Below are 24090 nucleotides of genomic sequence, written 5' to 3'. Positions count from 1 at the left end.
ACAACATACTGAATAATGATATTAACAAATAGCTTCCTATCAGTAGCAATCACAAACCAGGACTGAAGCTTTCCTCCCTTCCGCCTGTAATGAGTTTGGAGAATAGGCATTAGGGCCATAAAGAAATACTGGACCATAAAATGCTATATGGCCTAACCATCCTTTTTAAAGATTATCTCAGTCCTGCCTCCCTGCTTTATCAATGAATCCTTCAATCCTCTCCGTAAAAGTGCCTGGCTACTTCTTAAACTCCTGATCTGTCTGGGAAGCTTATTTTTATTGCTCTTCTAATGCATCAGTTCTAATTATAGCAATCTTAATTTTGCCCAATCTTAATTTCCTAATTTATGGATCTTTCTCTTTTTTGTGGACCCTTCAGCAGTATTTATAGTTTGTCATTCAGTTTCAGTCACCCTGTTCAGACATTTGAATGAATCTGCTAAATCATTTCACTCTTCTCTTCTCCTGTGAAAATGAGACTGACCTTTTCAATCTTTCTCTATAGCAAAGATTCTTAACACCTGGAATCATACTGGTTCTGTCAGCAAAGGTTTCTCTCCATTATCCTTGATATGGAAAAAAAAGGAACCAAAAGTAAACAGAGGGCCAAATCCTTGGTTGATGTAAATCAACATAACTTCATTGACGTCAATGGAACTATGCTGATTTGCATCAACTGAGGATCTGACTCAGAAAAGCTAGGTGAGGGCAAAGAGTATGCCTTGCACACAAACAAGACGCAAGGTCTGTATTTTATCTTTTTGTTGATTCATCCCAATATCCTGCCTGCCTTCTATACACTGGTATAATGTATTCAAAGAACTTTCTACAATAAGCCCCCAAATCCCTTCCTACGTCTGTATGGTTCATGGCTGTTCTGTTTAATTTGTACTCTGTTCTTTTTGTAATTAATATTTGATTTTTACAACAAAGTACACACTGTACATACAAAACAAGCTATCAATTATATATAACATCATTAATAAATAGATACCAGGATATAGTACCATCGAGCCCTGGGAACAGGCACGTTTTCCAACCATACAGTACATAAAGTCCAGCTCCCGCCTTTTCTGGGATTTAGCTTTACTAATTAACAACAGTAAGACAACACAAATGTCAGTTTAGCTCTTCTGCCCAGGCATGGCTACTCAGAGAGCCTCTCCCCTACAGACTTTTTCTTGCCATTATACTTCTCAGTTTTAACACTTTCCCCACTATGTAAAGAATTAGTAGAGCCAAAGGTAAGAGCAATTTTTATCCTTTTCCATAATGCTGTCAAGGGAAAGGTCCAGTCTCCTTAAAATTAATTCTGAATTGGAGCTTTCACAGGACAATCCCAAATTGTGGATTTATATTGCCTTGCCAACATTTTATATAACTTTATACCTTTGAGAGGGAACACCATAGAACCTCTGCCATCCATTTTTCACTTCCCCTCCTTCCTCTGGGGAAACAAACGAAACAAACACACCACTCTCATTTTTAGTGGACAAAAAGGGCAAAATAAATAGGCTAGATAATAAATAGTCTCTTGACTGTTTGGACAGCAGAAAAATCATTAGGGTCTGTGAGACCAGTGCTCTGCTGTGAATCCAGAGCAAAGGATTCAGCCCTGTATGTATATATTCAATAAAGTGAGTCCAGGTGTCCTGAAATATGCATAACTCAGTCCTTCACAGGCTGCTGAATGAGTTAACTGATATCCATTGAACATGTACATTGCATTTTGGGGAGCTGCCCCAAATGTACTGATTTTCATTTATCTGCACTAAGCTTCATTTTTTATTTACTGTCTTTGTCATATAAAAGATCCAGATCCCTCTGAACTCAATTGTATTATTCCTCCCCTGTTCCCCTCCCTCCCCCATCTCCCAAATGTGCATCTTGGTATTATCCTCAGATTAGATATTCTAATAAAAAATGATGGCAGTTCCCAAACTGACCCCACTTCCTGCTGGAAAATTTACCACTTATAGCAACTTGCTGTTTCTGAGCCCAAATCTGAACCACCAGAGAAGCTAGAAAAAATGTCATCAGCAAATGCTTTATAATACTCACATAACCCCCAATTCGCCAGGTACCTGACAATTATAGATAGTTTAAAACTACCTTTACATGTATTACGCTACTTCCTACATACAAAATGATTTACAAGCCAACAGGGGACAAGATGATAGGTCAGTTCTAGTCAATATATTAACTTTTGCCTTTATTAGCTTTGACAGAAATAGCTCCTCCGTCTTCAGGCAATGAGTCTTGTTTTGTGCTTTCTCTTGCAGAATGTTTATTACACAAGTAATCAGCAGATCCATGTGGGTGTTCTGAGTCCCACTATTGATGATGATGACAACAGATGCCTGGTGGACGTGAACAGCAGGCCCAGGCTCATTGAATGCAATTATGCCAAAGCAAAGAGGATGAAGCTTTACTGGCAATTTACTCAGGTAATTCTTCCTTAAAACACATTTCAGAAGGTTCAATGGGGATCAGTTTTGTTTCTGTACCTGAAACATGAATTCTCTGTTTTCCAGCAGAACTGAATTGGGTGCATGCTTGGTTTCTGTACAGCATGCTAGAGAGCCATACTTATATCTGATCCTGGGAGTTATAAGGCTCTTGGGTGATATTCTTCAAAGTTTATTAAACATAATTTACTGCACCGTGCAGCTCTCTCAAGCATGGGTGTGCTACCCACTCCTGTGAAACACTGGTAGCAATCCTCACCTGTCAAAAAAGTAATAGCAGAATGTCAAATTCCAGACATTGGTGGGGTGCCCTCCTTGAACAGCCTATCACATTTGGAGATTCCCCTTTCCAGAATCCACCACGAGAGGAGCTGTAGAATGTGGGCTGTGAAGCAGTGCTCTTCAGCAGCTCTCTCTGTGTGTCATTGTGCAGTGGAGATTTTGAGGCTCCCTTCTCATCAAGGATCTTCTGCAGAGAATTGCCCTCTGCAAAAACAGCTTGCTGAGGCTTTCCACAAGAATCAGTATTGGCCTTCAGAACCTAGGGTGAAATTTACCCCTGTGCAGGGAGGCCAGCTCAAGGCCTGTGCATCACTTAAGTCCTACCAAGGGCTTGTTTGGAGAACTTAAGTGGTGCATAGACCTGTGAGCTGGCCTTCTGCATCAGGGTGAATTTCACCCTAAGTGCATAACCTCAGCTGTGACTCGTGGTCTCTTCTAGTCCACTTTACGTGGATTTGCAGAGCACTTTTGCTGCCCGCTCATTAGTTTCATCTTACATTTAACCAGCTATTGAAACTTCAGTAATAACTGCAGTAGAAATGTCCTGCAATTAACTGGAGTGACTAATTAGTGCAATGCTCATTTGGACTTTATGGTCACTAACATATATTAATGAATTTTTTATTATAATTAATAGGAAGCCATGTTCGTTTTTAAAGGATAGTACTCGAGTGGCAGTCCTCAAATGTCTAGGCTGGCAGGAAACTGGTATCATAGCCTTCACTTACAATGTCCTTACTGTTGTGGATTTAAGTTTGGCCTGTAACATAATATTTAACAATATTTTAATATGAATATAAGAACATAAGAGCTATCATACCGGGTCAGACCATGGTCCATCTTGTCCAGTATCCTGTCCCCGCTAGTGACCAGTACCAAAGTGTATGGGGGAGTGTACAGAACAGGGAAAATATGGAATGATCCACCCCTGTCTTCTACTCCCAGCTTCTAGTAAGAGGTTTAAAGTCACCCCAAGCATGGAATTGTGTCTCTGACCCTCTTGGCTAACAGCCATTGAAGGATCTATCCTCCATGAACTTATCTGGTTCTTTTTGGAACCCAGTTGTACTTTTGGCCTTCACAACATCCCCTGGCAAGGAGTTCCAAAGTTTAGCTGTGTGTTGTGTGAAAAAGTACTTCTTGTTTGTTTTTAACTTGCTGCCTATTAATTGCTTCCTGGTAACCCCTGGGTTTTGTATTCTGTGAAAGGGTAAGATTTCTCTGTTCATTTTTTCTGTGCCATTTGTGATTTTACAGACCTCTATTCTATCCCCCTGAGTTGTCTCTTTACTCAGCTGAGCAGTCCTAATATTTTTAATTTCTCCTAGTATGAAAGCCATTGATTAGCTTCTCTGAACTGCTTCCACTATATCTTTTTCTGAGATGGGGCAACTGGAATGGGACACAGTATTCACGGTGTGGGCATATTATGGATTTAAATAATGGCATTATGATATTTTCTGTCTTATTTTCTATCCCTTTCCTCATAGTTCCTAATATACTGTTAGCCTTTTTTGATCAGTGTTGTGCATTAAGCATAATTTTTCAGAGAACTATCCATGATGACTCCAAGATCTCTTTCTTGGGTGGTAATAACTAATTTAGAACCTAATGTATAGTTGGGATTATTTTTTTCAGTGTGCATTATTTTACATTTACCAATGCTGAATTTCATCTGCCATCTTGTTGTCTAGTCACCCAGTTCTATAAGATCTCTCTGTAACTCCTCATCTGCAAATTTTTCAGTTCACTAACGAATATTTTGAACAGCACAGATCCCAGTACAGATCCTTGGGGACTCCGCTGTTTATCTTTCTCCATTGTGAAAACTGACCATTTATTCCTACACTTTTTCTGTCTTTCAACCAGTTACTGATCCATGAGAGGATCTCCCCTCTTATCCCATGGCTACTCAGTTTGCTTAAGGGCCTTTGGTGATGTACCTTGTCAAAGGGTTTCTGAAAATCCAGGTATACCTTATCAACTGGATCACCCTTATCCACATGTTTTTGGACACCCTCAGAGAATTCTAATAGATTGGTGAGGCATGACTTACGTTTACAAAAGCCATGTTGACTCTTCCTCAAAAAACTGTATTTATCTGTGTCTGATCATTCTGTTCTTTACTATAGTTTTTAACAATTTGCTTTGTAATGAAGTTAGGCTCACTGGCCTGTAATTGTCAGGATCTTCTCTGGAGCCCTTTTTAAAAATCAGTGTTATATTAACTATCTTCCAGGCATCTTGTTCAGAGGTTGATTTTAGTTATAGGTTTTGTACTACAGTTAGTAGTTCTGAAATGTCATATTTGAATTCCTTTAGAACTCTTGGGTGAATACCATCTGGTCCTGGTGACTTATTACTTTTGTTATCAATTCGTTCTAAAACCTCTTCTATTGACACATCAGTTTGAGACAGTACTTCAAATTTATTGCCCAAATGAATAGCTGTGATGCAGGTATCTCCCTCACATTCTCTGCAGTGAATATGGTGCAAATAATTCATCTAGCTTCTCTGCAATGGCCATGTCTTCCTTGAATGCTCTTTTAACACCTTTGTTGTCTGGTGGACTCTCTGCCTGATTGGCAGACTTCCTGCTCAAGATGTACTTTAAAAAATGTTTTACTGTTAGTTTTTGCATCTTTATCAAGTTGCTTCTCAAATTGTTTGTTGGCCTGTCATATTATACTTTTACATTTTACTTGCCAGAGTTTATGCTGCTTCATATTTTTCCTCAGTAGGATTTGACTTCCCTATTTTAAAGAATGCCTTTTTTGCCTCTGAAGCTCCCATTATGCTGTTGCAAAAAAAGCAAATGCCATTTTAGGGGTTGCATTAACCGAGGCATGGCATGCAAGTTGTGGGAGGTGATAGTATCATAGAATCATAGAATATCAGGGTTGGAAGGGACCCCTGAAGGTCATCTAGTCCAACCCCCTGCTCGAAGCAGGACCAATTCCCAGTTAAATCATCCCAGCCAGGGCTTTGTCAAGCCTGACCTTAAAAACCTCTAAGGAAGGAGATTCTACCACCTCCCTAGGTAACGCATTCCAGTGTTTCACCACCCTCTTAGTGAAAAAGTTTTTCCTAATATCCAATCTAAACCTCCCCCACTGCAACTTGAGACCATTACTCCTCGTTCTGTCATCTGCTACCATTGAGAACAGTCTAGAGCCATCCTCTTTGGAACCCCCTTTCAGGTAGTTGAAAGCAGCTATCAAATCCCCCCTCATTCTTCTCTTCTGCAGGCTAAACAATCCCAGCTCCCTCAGCCTCTCCTCATAACTCATGTGTTCCAGTCCCCTAATCATTTTTGTTGCCCTTCGCTGGACTCTCTCCAATTTATCCACATCCTTCTTGAAGTGTGGGGCCCAAAACTGGACACAGTACTCCAGATGAGGCCTCACCAATGTCAAATAGAGGGGAACGATCACGTCCCTCGATCTGCTCGCTATGCCCCTACTTATACATCCCAAAATGCCATTGGCCTTCTTGGCAACAAGGGCACACTGCTGACTCATATCCAGCTTCTCGTCCACTGTCACCCCTAGGTCCTTTTCCGCAGAACTGCTGCCTAGCCATTCGGTCCCTAGTCTGTAGCTGTGCATTGGGTTCTTCCGTCCTGAGTGCAGGACCCTGCACTTATCCTTATTGAACCTCATCAGATTCCTTTTGGCCCAATCTTCCAATTGGTCTAGGTCCTTCTGTATCCTATCCCTCCCCTCCAGTGTATCTACCACTCCTCCCAGTTTAGTATCATCCGCAAATTTGCTGAGAGTGCAATCCACACCATCCTCCAGATCATTTATGAAGATATTGAATAAAACCGGCCCCAGGACCGACCCTTGGGGCACTCCACTTGATACCGGCTGCCAACTAGACATGGAGCCATTGATCACTACCCGTTGAGCCCGACAATCTAGCCAGCTTTCTACCCACCTTATAGTGCATTCATCCAGCCCATACTTCCTTAACTTGCTGACAAGAATACTATGGGAGACCGTGTCAAAAGCTTTGCTAAAGTCAAGAAACAATACATCCACTGCTTTCCCTTCATCCACAGAACCAGTAATCTCATCATAAAAGGCGATTAGATTAGTCAGGCATGACCTTCCCTTGGTGAATCCATGCTGGCTGTTCCTGATCACTTTCCTCTCATGCAAGTGCTTCAGGATTGATTCTTTGAGGACCTGCTCCATGATTTTTCCAGGGACTGAGGTGAGGCTGACTGGCCTGTAGTTCCCAGGATCTTCCTTCTTCCCTTTTTTAAAGATTGGCACTACATTAGCCTTTTTCCAGTCATCCGGGACTTCCCCGGTTCGCCACGAGTTTTCAAAGATAATGGCCAGTGGCTCTGCAATCACAGCCGCCAATTCCTTCAGCACTCTCGGATGCAACTCGTCCGGCCCCATGGACTTGTGCACGTCCAGCTTTTCTAAATAGTCCCTAACCACCTCTATCTCCACAGAGGGCTGGCCATCTCTTCCGCATTTTGTGATGCCCAGCGCAGCAGTCTGGGAGCTGACCTTGTTAGCTCTCCTTGGTGCTGGTTAGGCCTCAGCTGGAGTACTGTGTCCAGGTTTGGTCACCAATATATAGAAAGGATGTAGAGAAACTGGAAAGGATCCAGAGGCGAGCGACAAAGATGATCGAAGGGATGGAATGCTAGCCATATGAGCAAAGGCTGAAGGAACTGGGTGTGTCTAGTTTGGAAAAGAGGAGATTGAGGAGGGACATGAGAGCGGTCTTCAAATACTTGAAAGGCTGCCATAAAAAGGATGGAGAATGGTTGTTCTTTCTTGCCGCAGAGGGCAGCACAAGAGGCAGTGAGTTCAAACTACAGCACAGCAGATTGAGACTAAAGCTCAGGAAAAAATCCCTAACTTTAACAACAGTAGGACAATGGAACAGACTGCCCAGGGAGGTTGCGGAAGCTGCTTCACTGGAGGTTTTCAAAAGGAGGCTGGATAGCCATGTTTCTTGGATGGTCTAGACACAACAAACCCTGCATGTTGGCAGGGGGTTAGACTAGATGACCCTTGCGGTCCCTCCTAACCGTATGGTTCTATCATGCTGTGATTACTCTGCTGTTTAGCCATAGTGGCATTCTTCTGGTCTTCTAACTGTCTTTTCTTCTTTGGGGGTATACATTTAGTCTTAGCCTCTATTACAGTGTTTTTAAGTAGCCTCCATGCTGCTTCAGGCATTTTAACCTTGTGACTGCTCTTGTTAATTTCCATCTACCTCGCATCATCATTCTTGTGTAGTTCCCCTTTTTTTACAGTTAAATGTAACTGTGGTGTTTTTTTGGTTTTGTTTGGTTTTTGGTATTTTCCCCCTTATAAGGATGCTAAATTTAATTATATGATGGCCCTATTACTGAATAGTTCAGCTGTGGTTACCTATTGGACCAGAACTTGTGCTCCACTTAGGACTAAATCAAGTGCCTTTCCCCTTGTGGGATCCAGGACTAGCTGCTCCAAGAAATGGTTATTTATGGTATCTGGACATTTTTTCTCTGCATCATGCCATAAGGTGACATTTACCCAGTCAATATGAGGATAGTTGAAGTCACCCATTATTATTGCCTTTTTTTATTTTTGTAGCCTCTCTAACCTCTCTTAGCATTTCACAGTCACTGTCACCATCCTGGGCAGAAGTCTGTAGTATATTCCTACTGCTTTCCTCTTATTATGCAAGCATGAAACTTCTGTCCTTGGAGATTCTATTGTACAGTTTGATTCTTTTAAGATTTTCACCTTATTTGACTCTTTGCTTTTTTAAACATATATTGCCACTCTCCCACCAGCATGACTTACTCTGTCATTCCTATATATTTTGTACCCTGGTATTACATTGTCCAATTGATTATCCTCATTCTACCAAGCTTCAAGAGGCTCTCCATTGTAGTGTTCTGCTTGCTTAGTTTTGGGACATTCTTTTAATGGGTTGTAGTAACAGATTTATTCAAACTCTAGTTAAAAAAACAGTCATGTTACTGATTAACATCCAACTGTATGGTCCTTGATCCAGATGACCTGACCCTTTGGTGCCAAAGAATCCATCGCCTCTGCTCCAAAAAACTGATGAATTTGGCATGATTGATTTATATATGTTAGAATTGATTTTGTGGGCCCATATGTTTGCTGTTAGGGTAAAAAGTGAATTAACTGAATTAATAGTTTTAATTAACCCTCCTCTCCACATCCTCAACAATCCAAAACAAAACATAAACTTCAAAAATCTCTTAACCACCTTGTTAGGAATTTGTGCCGCCTTTTCCCTTCTATATTTCCATTCTGTAGGGGAAGCACAGTACTGTGCTATAAATATTCCAAGGAGTCCAGTGTTAATTCCCACAACCTAACTTCCTCTTAAGAGAAGTGGGAACTACTTTTTTTGTCTCTTTATGATGAATTAAGAGGCAAACGGAATAATTAAAGGCATGCTGTTCAGAAAGGATTGTTTTGTTAGTACCCAGAATGATTAAAGAGTTATAGTTTCTACACACATAATGTGATGCAAAGTAGGTTTTGCATGCTGTAAGCTATGAGAAAACTAATGAGAGTAATCGAGGATTGCCAAAATAAATTGATGCATTGTGTTCTAGTTGCTCACATTTAATCTGGTAAAATGAGTAGACTTCTCCGAACACATTAGAAGCTATCTTAAAAAATCTGAAAAGCATTGTTGTTTCTTTTACTACATTTTGAAAGCTCCTGCCTTTACTTTTTTATGTTACACAGTGATCAGGACTACTGCACAGGGACTGTAGGTGTTGATGTTCACGTAGCACTTTTAGACCTGGAGCTGTTCAAATATTAATATATTTTTTAAATGTAGTTTTTGGCTTCTGATCATCAGATTTCATAGCCCCACCTAATGACTTCAAGCATGTGCTCACACTTCTGTAGATTCTGAGACATGGCAATGATCCCCACAGGGAACTCTGATAATGCAGGTAATAAAAAATGGGAGGGGGAAGAATTGCCTCATGAAGGAAGTGGGTTTTGCAAACTGATAGGAGGACAGACAGATTGAACTGGCTTTCCCAGAATCATGCAAAGTAATTCACGTGTCTGGGGTTCCAGGCCTATGTCTTGGAATTGAAATGAGGGAACATATATCACTTCCTGCAAAACACACCTTACATTTTCAGAGGCAAAACCCTGATCCATAGTACAGCAAGGACATCGAAATGCATCTTCAGTCCTACCGCTACATTTTAAGTTTCTGTGAAAATTGATAGACTCATGTGGGTAAAACTGCAAAAAGTACCAGTTAGGTAGCATTCCCCGTTTTCTCCATTTGCAGTTAGTGGAATGATTTCATTATGTTAGTTTAATGATGGAAAATGTGGTTAATAATAATAATTATTATTATTTAAATAATACAACAAAATTAAAAGATAAATTTCATACTCAGCTAACAGTGACCTACCTGATCCTGTGAGACCATTCTAGCACTACTCACATGCTTAATGTTAAACATGTATGTAAGTCTTTGCAAGATTAGGGCCAATGTGTAGAATTCAAACTAATGTCCTATCTGTTTAATTAAGTTTTATTTAGTTAACTTTTGTCTCATGCAAACTCCCCACCCAAAGTTGCCCATCCAAAATGCTTGACGTGTCATTTAAACCCTTGACATGCCATTTAGAAACACAAGAACATAGGAAGCGCAAAGTAAATCAATCCCAGCAGCAGCATTTCTTCCTACCACACATCATTTGATCTCCAATTATGTGACTAATATGGCTTAAAACTCCCTGTTGCACTTTTCCAGTAGATAGAAATCTTGCCCTCAATTGCCTCAGCATTCCATCAAAATCCCACTCAAAAAGATGGCCTTTGTAATATGCCTGGAAGATCAACAAATTTGGGCTATTTCAGCCCTGAGGGGCAGATCGTTACAAAGGAAAGGGGCCTTTATGGAAAATTTTCTGCCAGCAACCTCCTTCCTTTTATAACAAGGGGATTGAGCTCATTTATTTCCCTTGCCATTATTTTAATGTACTGTAGAGTGTGAAAAGAAGTAAAGGCAGGGCAAATGGAAATCCAGCAATGATTAGTTGTTCATTTAGAAGGGAAGATGCAGAAATTAACTCTCCATCCCAAACTTCAATAATATTTGAAATCAAGAAAACAATGGACTGGATGACACAGGGAATTGGTTCTAGGACATGGAGTCATTTACATCTAAACAGAAATGGGCCCAAATCAAACACAGGCAGAAACATTGAGTGGTTTGAGATGCAAAGCTGATTCTAGATCCTCATTTTTCAAATGGTTGCTATCTTTATCATGGTCTAAACCAGAACCCTGGATCCTCCAAACAGTCCTGAATTAAGTGTGTTAAGATGTGGAACTGAATGTGGTGACTTGAACCTATCTCTTCCTCTAAGTACTGGTGTGAAGTAGACCCAGGTTAGTGCATAGTTGATGTTGTTGCTTAGTAAATGATAGCTGTCTTGTGGCCATCTCAACAGAAAAGTTGCTCTACCCTCTCACTCTGAGGAGGTCCTACCAGGTCAGGTTTAAGATACATTGAAGACACAGCTTGGGGAAGGTTACACTGCCATTGGCTATGCCTCACTTCTCCTGTGAACAACTGGGGGCTTCATTTTCCAGGGCTATTTTATTCTGTTCTGTTCCATATAAGTTATTATACCACACATCAGTGTTGTATCTGAGCGCTTTCCTGTATTTCATTATGTAAGGTGACCAGACATCTGTCATATTGTTCTCTCCCCATGGAGAGAAGCATATGCAGTGGAATGTCTTGGTTTGGTAGGGTTTTCAGGGGGCTGTTTGTTTTTTGTTGTGTTTTAGTGTACCAGTTGCTATGTATTTATGTTAGAGAAGGCAAGATCAAAGAAATGTGCCAAGCACTTGGAGTGGAAGATGATGAGGTTTGTGATGTTCTTTAGCTCCTGGAGGAGCTGATTTCCCAGTCTTGCACTGCCCCGAGAAAGTTCTGTCAATCTGGCCTCTTTCATGAGCAGTCCAATTTCTAAGAATATAAGGGATAAAAGGAGTGGTCAAGAAGAAACTATAGTAACACATACAAATGTATTAACTTTCACAAGTGTAGGTAGTATAAGGAGTAATTTGATTTTTATTATACAGTATTAATTTTCTATTGATATGTGTATTGGGAAGTTTCAGGTTTAGTTGGAACGTAAGAGTTTCAAATTATTCACAGTGTCAAGAAATTCTCCAAAGGTGATTTTTATCGTTAACATAATAATGCATTAATATTTTTAAACACGTGACTAAGATTTTCAAAAGTGCCTAGTGATTTTTGGGTGCCTCAGTTTTCAACACATTTAAGAAACCGATTTTCAGGAAGTGATGAGCATCATTCACCCTCTGGAATTGTGACCTGTTTAAAGTGTCTGGTTTTTGGCACTCAACAAGTAAGACACCCCAAATCACTAGTCAGTTTTGAAAATCTTGGCCCATGATATGTCCACAGTAAAATATTTTAAGATATACCATTTTTAAAATGTAATTTATGATGGCTTTGTTATCAACCAAATTATTATCTCAATTAGAAGGATGTAATTAGTGGATTTAGTGAAGTCAGTGGAGTTATTCTGGTTTTACATGAATGTAACTGATAGCAAAATTGCTCCCTCTGCCTCTCCATAGAAAGTCAGCTACCAGATTTTATTCTGGTTGAGCCTGTGTACCAAATATTCAAAGTTTCCTCTAAATATAGGCAAAACCTTTTGGCTTCTCATCATTTCATAGATGCTAAGTATCTTAAATATACAGCATGGGCCTCACAAATGTAAGGGGCTGAGCCTGATTCTTGTCTGTCTCACCCCAGTGTAAATCAAAAGTCACTACACTGAATTGACTTAGATTGGTATAGAACTGATGTGACGTGATAGGAAAATCTGTATCTAAAAATCATTTTAACATGTGGTCCTATATGTGAAAGTGATTGGATATAAACATTAGGAAAATTGGTGTGGGCTTTTTTTGTTTTGTTTTTGTTGCAAGACAAAAGTTCCTGGAGCACTCAAGTCATTCAAACTCTTATATGATGGGTATTTAATCATGATCCAGCTGATCTGACCTTCAGCTGATTTCCATACTAGTCCTCAGCTTTATAAATGAGCTAAATGCAGTGTGAGCTGATGAAGTGTAGGCGTCAGTGACACTCTTGCTCCCAAGGCTTCTTCGAGTGTTTATATCTGCAATTATGTCAAATTATGTAAATTAGCACTGAAAAGACTCACACAAGTGCGTAATGTTCACTAAGTTTATTGCTTAGAGTGTCTGTTAGGTGTTCTTCTAGGCAAATATTTTTCTGAAAGCACTGCTGTCTTGAACTGAAATAGTTTTTGTAGCTGTGCTGCATCCAAGATATGGGAGAGATGATGTGGGTAAGGGAATATCTTTTACTGGATCAACACCTTTATTGGACTCAGCCACCTTGTGTCTCTCACTGAAAGAGGTGAGCTGCTGTCAGACTTTTAAATACGTATCGTCACTTTTCACTTAATCAGAAATAAATAGGGCCCTCTAGAAGAGCAATTAGCTATTACTGCAAATGGTAAGGAGTGGGAGGACAGAGACAAGAATGCTCATGTAGCAAGGTGGAAGCAACTTTATTAAACCATTATTTTAAACAAAATATCTACTAAAAGCAACCTGTCCTGGCAGCAGTGAACAAAGGGGAAAGCTATATAGCATCAAGCTGTCACCGACGACCTTCCTTTTCAACACTCAAATCCAAAGTATTCTAATATTTCCCAGGCCTATTTAGCTTGGATTATCACAGCCCTTCCAATGCCTAACCAAGGTCAGAGCCCCATTCAGACCACTGTATGAGGCAACCACCAGCCTCAGACAATGATCAGGAGTCATGCAAATCTAACCACCTTCTTCAGTGAAGGACGACTAATCCCCATTATAACCAATTGTTGTCCACCATTTGCGGAGGATACCAAACTGGGAGGGGTTGCAAGTGTTTTGGAGGATAGGATTATAATTCAAAATGATCTGGACAAACTGGAGAAATGGTCTGAAGTAAATAGGATGAAATTCAATAAGGACAAATGCAAAGTACTCCACTTAGGAAGGAACAATCAGTTGCACACATACAAAATGGGAAATGACTGCCTAGGAAGGAATACTGCGGAAAGGGATCTGGGGGTCATAGTGGACCACAAGCTAAATATTAGTCAACAGTGTAACACTATTTCAAAAAAAGCAAACATTATTCTGGGATGTATTAGCAGGAGTGTAGTAAGCAAGACATGAGAAGTAATTCTTACGCCCTACTCTAAACTGATTAGGCCTCAACTGGAGTATTGTGTCCAGTTCTGGGCGCCACATTTCAGGAAGGATGTGGACAAATTGGGGAAAGTCCAGAGAAGAGCAACAAAAATGATTAAAGGTCTAGAAAACATGACCGATGAGGGAAGATTGAAAACATTGGGTTTGTTTAGTTTGGAGAAGAGAAGACTGAGAGGGGACACAACAGTTTTCAAGTACATAAAAGGTTGTTACAAGGAGGAGGGAGAAAAAGTGTTCTTCTTAACCTCTGAGAACAGGACAAGAAGCAATGGGTTTAAATTGCAGCGAGGGCGGTTAAGGTTAGGAAAAACATTAGGAAAAACTTCCTAACTCTCAGGGTGCTTAAGCATTGGAATAAATTACCTAGGGAGGTTGTGGAATCTCCATCATTGGAGATTTTTAAGAGCAGGTTTGGCAAACACCTGTCAGGGATGGTCTAGATAATACTTAGTCCTGCCATGAGTGTAGGGGACTGGACCAGATGATCTCTGGAGATCCCTTCCAGTCCTCTGATTCTATGATTATCACACCATTGTGCATGGTGTCAGACTGACAACTGTGTAGACAGTCAATTAGGTGATTCTTGGAGATACCCTCTGTAATGGATTCATTTGACATGAAAAGTGTTGGGGGAGCTTCACCTTGCCCCAGCCTTCTGCAGCAGAAATGAAGCCTACTCTTTGCATATTCTTTCCCAAAGTCTTGTGGAAGTGGCTTACTAGAGCCAGCACTACATCTTAGTACTGCTGATAAACAAGGGATGTATTTAAGGGGTGTGTGTGTGTGTGTATATATATATATACATGTTTATATGTTTAAAGGACCCTTTTAAAAGCTTCTTAATTAGTAGGTTTCAGCTTTTCTTATTCTGAAACTAAAATGAAAATCCAAATCCTTCAGGAATTGAAAAGAGAAACATTTCCCATCATTTAAAATAAATAAAACCAATAAATAAGAACAACTTGTCTGAAGAGAGAAATTAAATTCCTCACTCCATATATAAAGGCCATAAAGAGGCCATGCCATACTGTTAATTCTGCCCCTCCAGCTTATCTAATGTTTTAGGCAGGACCAGTGCCAGGCTCAAGGGGTGTCATTAGGAGGAGGAACAGCTAACACCATGTTAGCACCAGGAGCACTAATACAGTGGTGACAGGATTGTGGAAGCTGCCATCTTTTAATTTTCACCTTTATTCAACCTCCCTGAATTGTTCTGTTAGGACCCAATCTCTTACTGAAGTCAGTGGGATTTTTTCCATTGGCTTCAATGGGCTTTGCATCAGGCCCTGGGAGATAATTTTAGGGTGGAGTGGGGTTCCTGTTGAGTTCAGTGGGCTGTCTGGGAACAGCTGAAAGCAGGACTTACCCTTCTGAAGTGGCACCACACGTTATATCTACGTTATTTATTCAGTATGTGCAGGAGCAGCATTTCACATAGCTATTAATTCCAAATTGAAAGCTTTCTAAAAGCACTATGGAAGTTTGTACTGTTCAGGTGAGCATTCCCACAAGCTCCTGGATACATTATGCTGAACATACCCTCTCACGTATGTCCCTCTTTTTTAATGCAGATTTGAAACACCAGAATAGCTCTTATGGTAAATTGTTCATTACTTCCTCAACCTCCAGTGAGACTTCCCAAGTTCCTTGCATTCAGACACACCCGGGGACAGTTTTATATGGCAAGTGAACACCCTTCCTGTGGGTGAAAGTCACCTCTGCACAGAGGCTCCATGCATCACTTAAGCTCCCACCATTTATGGCTGGAAGAAATTAAGGGCTGGTCTACACTACACAGTTAGGTCAACATAAAATAGTTTGTCAACCTAATTATATCAGCATCTACACTACAGCCTTCCTCCCACTGACATAAGTGCCCTACTATGACGATATGATAACTCCACCTCCACAAGAGGCGTAAGGCTTATATTGGTGTAGTTAGGGCGATGCAGTGTCTGTAGACACTGTGTTGCTTACATCAGCGGTCTTGTCAATTTCACGGCAGGAGCTGTGAAATTGATAACAAAGCCCCCCGCTGCCCTGGAGAGCTGGGCAGCTGGACCCTGCTCCGAGCTGGGGTGAGAAATCCGGGGGTCTTCCCCCCCACTCCCAGCTGGGAGCTGAGCTTCAGACCTCGCTTCCAACTGGGAGCCAGGCCAGAAGCTGGGATGGCTTTGGACCTGACTCCCAGCTGGGAGCCCAGGGTGAGAAGCCTGAGCAGCCCCTCACCTGCTCCCTGCCGAGAGCCAGGCAGGGAGCCGGGGGTGGGGTGGCCAGAAGAGCGGCTGGACCCTGCTTCCCGGTGGTGAGAAGCCCTGGGCGGCTTCCCCTGGGGAACATGGCACAAGGCCGGGGGAGCCCACGGGGAGCCCAGGAGCTTGTGAGGCAGACAGGCTCGTGGCAGGGAGTTCCCAGCAGGCTCTCAGCTCCCCACACTAACCCTCTTAGGTCACTGGAAGTGCTCCTGGTGAGAACGCTCACCACCTACCCAAGGAGGGTAGTGTGGATATGCACCACCGCAGTAATTACTACTAGTATTAGTCAACTTAGGTTTGTAATGTAGACATACCCTTAGAAAGTGCGCTGTGGAAACAAACAGCAGATTTATTTATCTCATTTATGCAGAGGCACATAGAGGACATACCACAGGTGCCTTGCAACTCTCTCTCCTTCTGCCTGGCCAGCTGTTCCAGCAGTGCCCAAGGACCAGGAGAGAAAGCGGGACTGTGGTGCTGCTGTTACACTATTAGTAGTCCCTCAGCCACAGCCCTGTATTCCTATACCCGATGGTGTCCATCCACCCAGCCCAGAATCTAAAAAGCTGTTTATGGGAGTGTGTGGGACCCCTGTGCCCTCACCCACCAATAAGGGCAAGATGCCCTCCTCCTCCCACCCCAAAACCCAGAGACAGACCAGCTAAGCAAGACCTCCAGCAGTTCGGGGAACCTGCCAGCCTCAAGAACTAAGGAAGACCCATTCCCCAAATAATTACTGAGCTCACCACTGGGGAAAGTACCTGCTCCAACCCACTCAATCCTCCTACAGCCAGCCAGAAAGGGCAGGGCAACCTGCCTATCAGCACAGATACTGCTGTGAGAAACAGTTGCCAGAAAGGGGAGCTACCTAGAGGTGCCTAGTGGGGAGTCAAGAGGTACTTGGACCAAGGTTGAGGACGAAAAGGTTGCTGGATTTGGGAGGGGGCAAGTATGAAACAGTATTTTGCAGGAGGGAAGGGGTAAAGGATTAATGCACTGGGGGAAATGGAGGAAGTATTTTACTCAAAGAATAACTGTGAATTGCCAACCGAGGGTTGAGCATTTTTGAAGGTGTTCCATGTTGAAACATCACGTTCTATTGTTATCTTTGCTCTGTCAGCATAGGTGAGACCATAGGGCAGGAAGAGTCCCTACCTGGTAAGATCAACACTCGATATTAGCATCACAAGGGGAGGGGCTCAGCAGCGCACATGCCCAGAACAGCACCATGATGCTGGTATCTAGAGTTAATGTCACAGCACTGTTCCATGCATGCTCACAGTGTGGCATCCATCCCACCCATCTATGGTGTTTGTACTGATCATGGGAATACTGTGAAGCTTGTCACTTCTTTTGGAGAAGTGAGAGGAGGTCCAAACACTACCATCAGCACTGTTAAGAGCAAGTGATGTGAAATTAAAACCATTGTAAAATACTGCTGCAGTTAAGTGAGCAGGCAAATGAAGTTCCGTTCTTAAATATTTTAGCATTTTTCACCATGTTTCTCTATAGCTCATAATTGTTCCCTCGGAAAGTGCTGCCAGAGTGAAATACTGTTGTTCTCTCCCTGCTTTAACACCACAATGAAAATATAGTGTTATTAGAGGAAGCAGAGGGTTGGAGTTTATATTCTATATCTTTCCCATGGCTATATTTTGCATAGCTGGAGTTTATTGTAATGAATTGCTTTGTTCCTCAGGTGCAAAAAGAAGATATAGCATGGAAACTAGTGCATACTAATAAATAACGATTAAGGCTTATGCATTCTCCAGCTATAGATTGAATTTTGCAGCTACAGTAGATTTCATTAGAGGAAAACTAATATTACTGTGCTGTACGGTGTAGTCCATCTGAATGGAAAGGGATTTGCTGGGTGTAGCATTTTGGGATTATTCCCTATGTTTAAAATCTCAGCAGTTGGTAATCTTACTTTACTGAAACTACTGCTGCAGCACTTTGATCATTGTCTCTCACATTTAAGACTTTATATGACTAATATTTAGAATAAATAATCCTTTTCCACTGAGTAGAAGAAGAAAAAATAGCAGAATGTAATGGGAGTCTGATCAAGGAAGAACATGACCCCCTTGACCTAGGAGAAGATGCAAAGGAAGCTTTGTGAGCAATTGGTATTAAGCTTTTAAAGAAAATACATGAGAATAGCAACAACTTGTAAAGTTAACTTCAGTGGTAGTTTTTTTTTGTTTGTTTTTGTTTCGTTTTTGAAAGCCCTCTGTTTTATAAGCACATCAGAATTCTGTCATTTCCTGATTGAATGCTTTGATATGCACTGTGCTTTATTGAAACGCTCTGTCTGATGGTTAGCATTGCTGCTTTGGGGCATGACTGTGTGGGCACAAAGTTCTTTGTCACAGCAAGCTTTCCAGACTTTAAAGAAAATAACTAAGTATTGAATTATCTTTTGTGCTGTCTTGGGAGCAAAGCTGAACACACAATCTGCTTACAAATGCAACTGTCACATGCTTAATTCCCCAAGTACCACACTGGGAATTTAGTTTTTTTTTTAGGGGGGGCGGGGGGCGTGCAAAGGGAGAGGAAATTACTCATGCTCTTTGGTTGATACGAAGTAGTAGGTATATGTATATTTTATTTAAATAAGAAGTATTCTGTTTGGTTAGTTCCTGTCTCTTTTAATGGCTAGAATAGACTTAAAAAAATTAGGAAGCATTCATACCTCACTGCTGCTACAGATTTACTCCTTTGTAAAACAGTGCTTCTGAGATACCCTTATTCACTGATCCTTACATGGCTAAAGCCCACATTGTTACTACTCCAGCCTGTGAGCTGGAACAGGAACCTTAACTCCTGCATTTCACTTTTCTGAGGTGTTAAGGCCACTGCATCCACCAGCCCTTGGAGCTCTGTTACTGGGCTTAAACTCACTCTTACGTGGGTGAATTTCACCATTCTTATCCCAGACCATTGTGAAGTGTTGCTGTGCCCTGCTAAACAGTTGCCTGTTTCTATCTGAGAACCATTCCTCTACTCGGTGGAGTAATTCCTGTGCAGTATGTACTGTATGTAGGTCCAAATCCTGCCCCGGAATGCCTGCACATGATTTCAGTGGAGCTGCGTTCAGCATGCATCTGGGGGAAGAATTTGCCCTGCAACTTGCAGGACTTTTTGGAATCTTTCAGAATAAAAGTCACTAGATACATTATTGTATTATTACTTGTTAAGAATTTGGATTTGTGCTGTCCCTTTAGCTCAAAATGATCCCACACTCTCAAAATCTATTTAGGGAATGGGATCATATCATCTGCTGCTGATGTGAAATACAGCAGCTACACAACTACCCTCAGCAACACTGAACAACTGCTCAGTTCAGGAAGGGAAGGAGAATACTGCATTCATTTGAAACTGCAGGAGGAGTATAGACAGGCAGAACATAATTACCCAAAGTGGAATTCGGCCAGCTGATACCTGCAAAAAGGCTGAGGTGTTGTTTTTTTAATGACTGCAAATGGCCAGGACTCTAGTTTTAAATCTCAACCACAAGACAGCACCTCCAGAACCACAAGTGCCCCCGGACATCGTGTTGATTTAGGTGGAAAGAGTGCTGCCTTCTGAATCATCACCACCTCTTTCTGCTGCCCCTAGCAGTTCTTTGCCTGTCTCTGATCCAAATACTAACCCAACTGGACCCTACTTATCCTTGGAACTAATAGGATCACTGCACTAGCTGTTCTAGTTGGAGGCAAGAAATTTTACCCACTGTACTACTTGCAGATGAGAAAGTGGTATTTAATGACACTCTCGTCTTAGCTGAGCGTATGCCTCCCCTTATTGTGTGTGCAACTCACACAGTATTCCTTTTACATTGAATACTTGACCTTAAAATAGGTAGCTTAAAGTATTTGCAATTTCAGTCTTCTTAGCATATGTCTCATTAAGTACCTGTGATCGCTTCTTTGACGAGTTGTACTAAAGTGAATTACTTAGAAATATTTGTAAATCATCAAGTGTTCAGAATCTCTATTCCATGTACTCTTCACGTCACACATCTCAGTATGAAAGTATGAATGTGTACAATATTTTTGCTTAATGAAAAAAATCAATATTTATGGTAAGTGGCCTGAAATCTATGCAGTCCCTGTTTGGTAAAAACTTTTCATGATGGCAACCAAATGACATCTTAAATAATTTAAGTCTTGTACTTGGAGTAATTTTCTAGTAACAAGTTTTAATTTTCACAAATTACATGCAGAACTTACCATCTAGAAAGTTCTTGGTCAAATGCTGCAGTAAAAAGCACTTTTAGTTGGTGCATTTCAAGTCTTTTCCAGCATTTCACATTATGCAGCATTTATTCTCCTGAGGACTGTGTTTAAGCTCCAAAGATACTCATGTTGAATTAATTTAAAAGGAATTCAGTGCATTCCTCTGCTTTTCCTACAAAGCAGATATTCTGTTTGCATATTTTAGCATATAATTTTCTATACCACTTTTAGTTTTACAAAGAAAATGTGTGTTCTAACCTCACGATGCTCTTAATTTTTGATAGACTAACTCTGATTTTCTGAGGTCCAGATAGGATCACTCTGAAATTACATATGAAAATTTTTTTTATGAGGGTAAGGTGTTGTGTACTGTACAAGATCGGAATTGTCATTAAGCAGGTCTGTTTCTAATGGGATCCTGCAGGGTTTGGTTATCTGCCCTATGCTATTTATCAATGGCTATTTATCTGCCCTAGCTATTTATGCTATTTATCAATGGAAGAAAACATAAAATTATCACTGATAAAGGTTTGCAGATGACACAAAAATTGGGAGAGTGGTAAATAATAAAGAGGACAGGTCACTGATTCAGAGCGATCTAGATCAGTTGGTAAACTGGATGAAAGCAAACAATACGCATTTTAATACCGCTTAATGTAAATGCATACAGCTGGGAACAAAGAATGTAGGCCACACTTACAGGAAAGAAGTGATTCTGAAAAAGATTTAGGGGTAAGGTTGCCAACCATCTAGGAATTAAAGATTAATCTTTAATTAAAGATTATCATGTAATGAAACCGCTAGGAATACGTCCAACCAAAAATTGGTAACCCAATTTTGCAAGGGAGGGAGGGATAATCAGCTGAAATGAGCTTCCCCCTTGACCCTGTGGCCAAAAGAGCTAATGCAGTCCTGGGGTACATAAACAAGGGAATCTAAAGTAGTAGTAGAGAGGTTATTTTACCTCTTTATTTGGCACTGGTGCGACAACTGCTGGAATTCTGTGTCCAGTTCTGGAGCCCACAATTCAAGAAGGATGTGGATAAATGGCAGTGGGTTCAGAGAAGAGCCATGAGAATGATTAGAAAACATGCCTTATAGTGATAGACTCAAGGAGCTTGATCTATTTCACTTAACAAAGAGACGGTCAAGGGATGTCTTGATTACAGTCTATAAATACCTACATGGGGAACAAATATTTAATAATGGGCTCTTCAGTCTAGCAGAGAAAGGTAGAACAAGACCCAATGACTGGAGATTGAATCTAGACAAATTCAGACCGGAAATAAGATGTACATTTTGAACATCAAGAATAATTAACCATTGGAACAATTTACCAAGGGTCATGGTGGATTCTCCATCATTTATAATTTTAAAATCAAGATTAGATGTTTTTCTAAAAAATATGCTCTAGGAACTATTTTGGGGAAGTTCTTTGGCCTGTATGATATGGGAGGTCAGACTAGATGATCACAGTGTTCTCTTCTGGCCTTAGAATCTAAGAGCCATAATATGATGGCTTTATTTAACGTACTGATTTATAACACGTAGCCAATTCCAGTGGAGAGGGCATTGGACTGGGATTCAGAAGGCCTACTTTCTATTCCTGGTGTGTCTGTTGACTTGCTGTGTGACTTGAGCAAGTCACCTTTGTGCCTCCATTTCCCTATCTTCAAAATGGAGATACTGCCTACCCATTCTTTCAAGCACTTTAAGATCTGTGGATGGACAGCACTATTTAAGTGGCAATTATTATTATTAAGTATTCTGCCCTCACAAGCAAAATCAGAGCCAAATCATACTTCTGTTAAAGTTAGTGAAGGTTACGACATTGACTTTAGTCAAAGCAAGATTGACCTATAATGTATAACCACGGTTTGGCAAGTGAATGTGTCACAGCCTCATTTTTACCTGACAGTACTTTAGAATACAGGTTAAATTAAATCCTGGACTCTACAGACAGTTCAGGTGAGATTAAAGGATAATGTATACTTTAGCAACACAGGATTTCCCTTAACGAACCAGACAATTGGACCATCAAGTCTCATGTCCTGCTTCTGACAGTGGCCAATATATAACATATCAGAGAAAAGTGGAAATTCCCATAATTCATTTAGTAAATGGTACTAGGTTTACACTGAGATTAGGAGAAAATTCCTTTCCTGACATTATTGCCTGTCGGTGTATAGTTTTCTATGGTGACTGGAAACAAAAGTTTGGGATTTTTGACCATGATATCTAGTTATCCTAAAGTGGTTAGTGTAATTGCCCATGCTAGAGTGCACAGCTGGTTTGTGATGTTGGTCTAAATCCTTGTCCTTTTTGTTCAGATAGCATCAATTTGTATCTTTGTCTGTAGGAACTGGTTTGTTAGCCGCATATATGACGTTCCAAATAGTTCGTTTTCTGGGTTAAAATGAGTCATATTACTTATGCAGACCTTATATCAAACATTCAGGTTGGAAGATGCAGACTAATTAAATCTAACAAAGAAGGGAAAAACAAATCTTGAATAACAGTGTTTTCCAATGGAGCTATAAAGTAGTTTCTAGTAAGTCTAACAAAGAAGTAGAAATATTTTTTCTACCCATAACAACTGCATCTTGGGAGTATTTTTGAGAGGTCTTGCCATTTTATAAAGTAATGAGCATGTTCTGTAAGGAAAAGAAAGGACTTGTAACTTGGCTGGATTTTTTTTTAAATGGTGTTAAAACAAGAAGTGCTTGCTTTTTGTCAGACTGGTGAAGACCAATTAGTTACTCACCAGATGTGGGATGGTTGAAATATCTCACTTTGGAAACTCTAGACTTTTCATGCCACTGTAGATTCTTTACAGTAGTTTTCTTCATGTGTATTGGTATGTCAGTATTTTGATCATCTTGAAAACGGGCTAGTACTGTGCCTTTTGCTCTTTGCCTACAGCTAGAGCAAAAGATTTACATGAAAGCCGCAATCCTGCATTCTCTGCTTACCCAACCCTGGCAACAGTAAGAGTTTTGGATGGCAGGAAAAGACCAAGGTGGGAACCCCCATAAATGCACGATCTACTATAAAACCAAACTCTGCCCGAAGCCTAGGAGCATGTGATTCATCACCCCATAGATCAGATCCATAATTTGTCTTGTCTGGCATCCTGCCTCTAGCAGTGCAATGGTTGATGTTTCAGGGAGATATGAAGCCCATCAATAAACACCTGTGCATTGTAATCCCATGGGAGGAAATTCCCTTTTTCAACCTTGAGGTGCTCAGCTTATATCTTGAAGCATGAGATCTGATTACCCATATCATTATCTTAATGTGCACACAGCTACACATTTTATCGGTGCTCATAAAATTAATCCAGCGTTTTTTTAAAATCCAGTCACAGTTACTGACTCAGTGACCTTGCATAACAGTGAATTTGATGGGTTTACTAAATAATGCATAAAGTACAGTAGTTGTTCTAAATTTACAGCCCCTTAACTTCATCAGGTGTGTTTGTTCTACTGTTATAGGACAGGATACAGAGGAGAGACTCGCCAGGTTTCACTAT

The 24090-nt window shown here is 40.8% G+C and overlaps 1 protein-coding gene across 3 annotated transcripts in view; it reads left to right on the top strand.

Annotated features, from left to right (window-relative positions):
* GALNT18 (polypeptide N-acetylgalactosaminyltransferase 18) overlaps nucleotides 1-24090 on the top strand; it is a 383448-nt gene that overhangs the window by 347915 nt on the left and 11443 nt on the right. For all 3 annotated transcript variants that reach the window (XM_073347598.1, XM_073347597.1, XM_073347599.1), the window contains exon 10: nucleotides 2283-2447. In XM_073347598.1, the coding sequence (XP_073203699.1) occupies nucleotides 2283-2447 (165 nt within the window). The remainder of the gene's footprint in view (nucleotides 1-2282; nucleotides 2448-24090) is intronic.

The sequence above is a fragment of the Lepidochelys kempii genome, chromosome 6, assembly GCF_965140265.1.
Source record: "Lepidochelys kempii isolate rLepKem1 chromosome 6, rLepKem1.hap2, whole genome shotgun sequence".
Lineage (NCBI taxonomy): Eukaryota > Metazoa > Chordata > Testudines > Cheloniidae > Lepidochelys > Lepidochelys kempii.
Note: the sequence above shows the minus strand (reverse complement) of the source record. Positions and strands in the feature narration are given on the sequence as shown.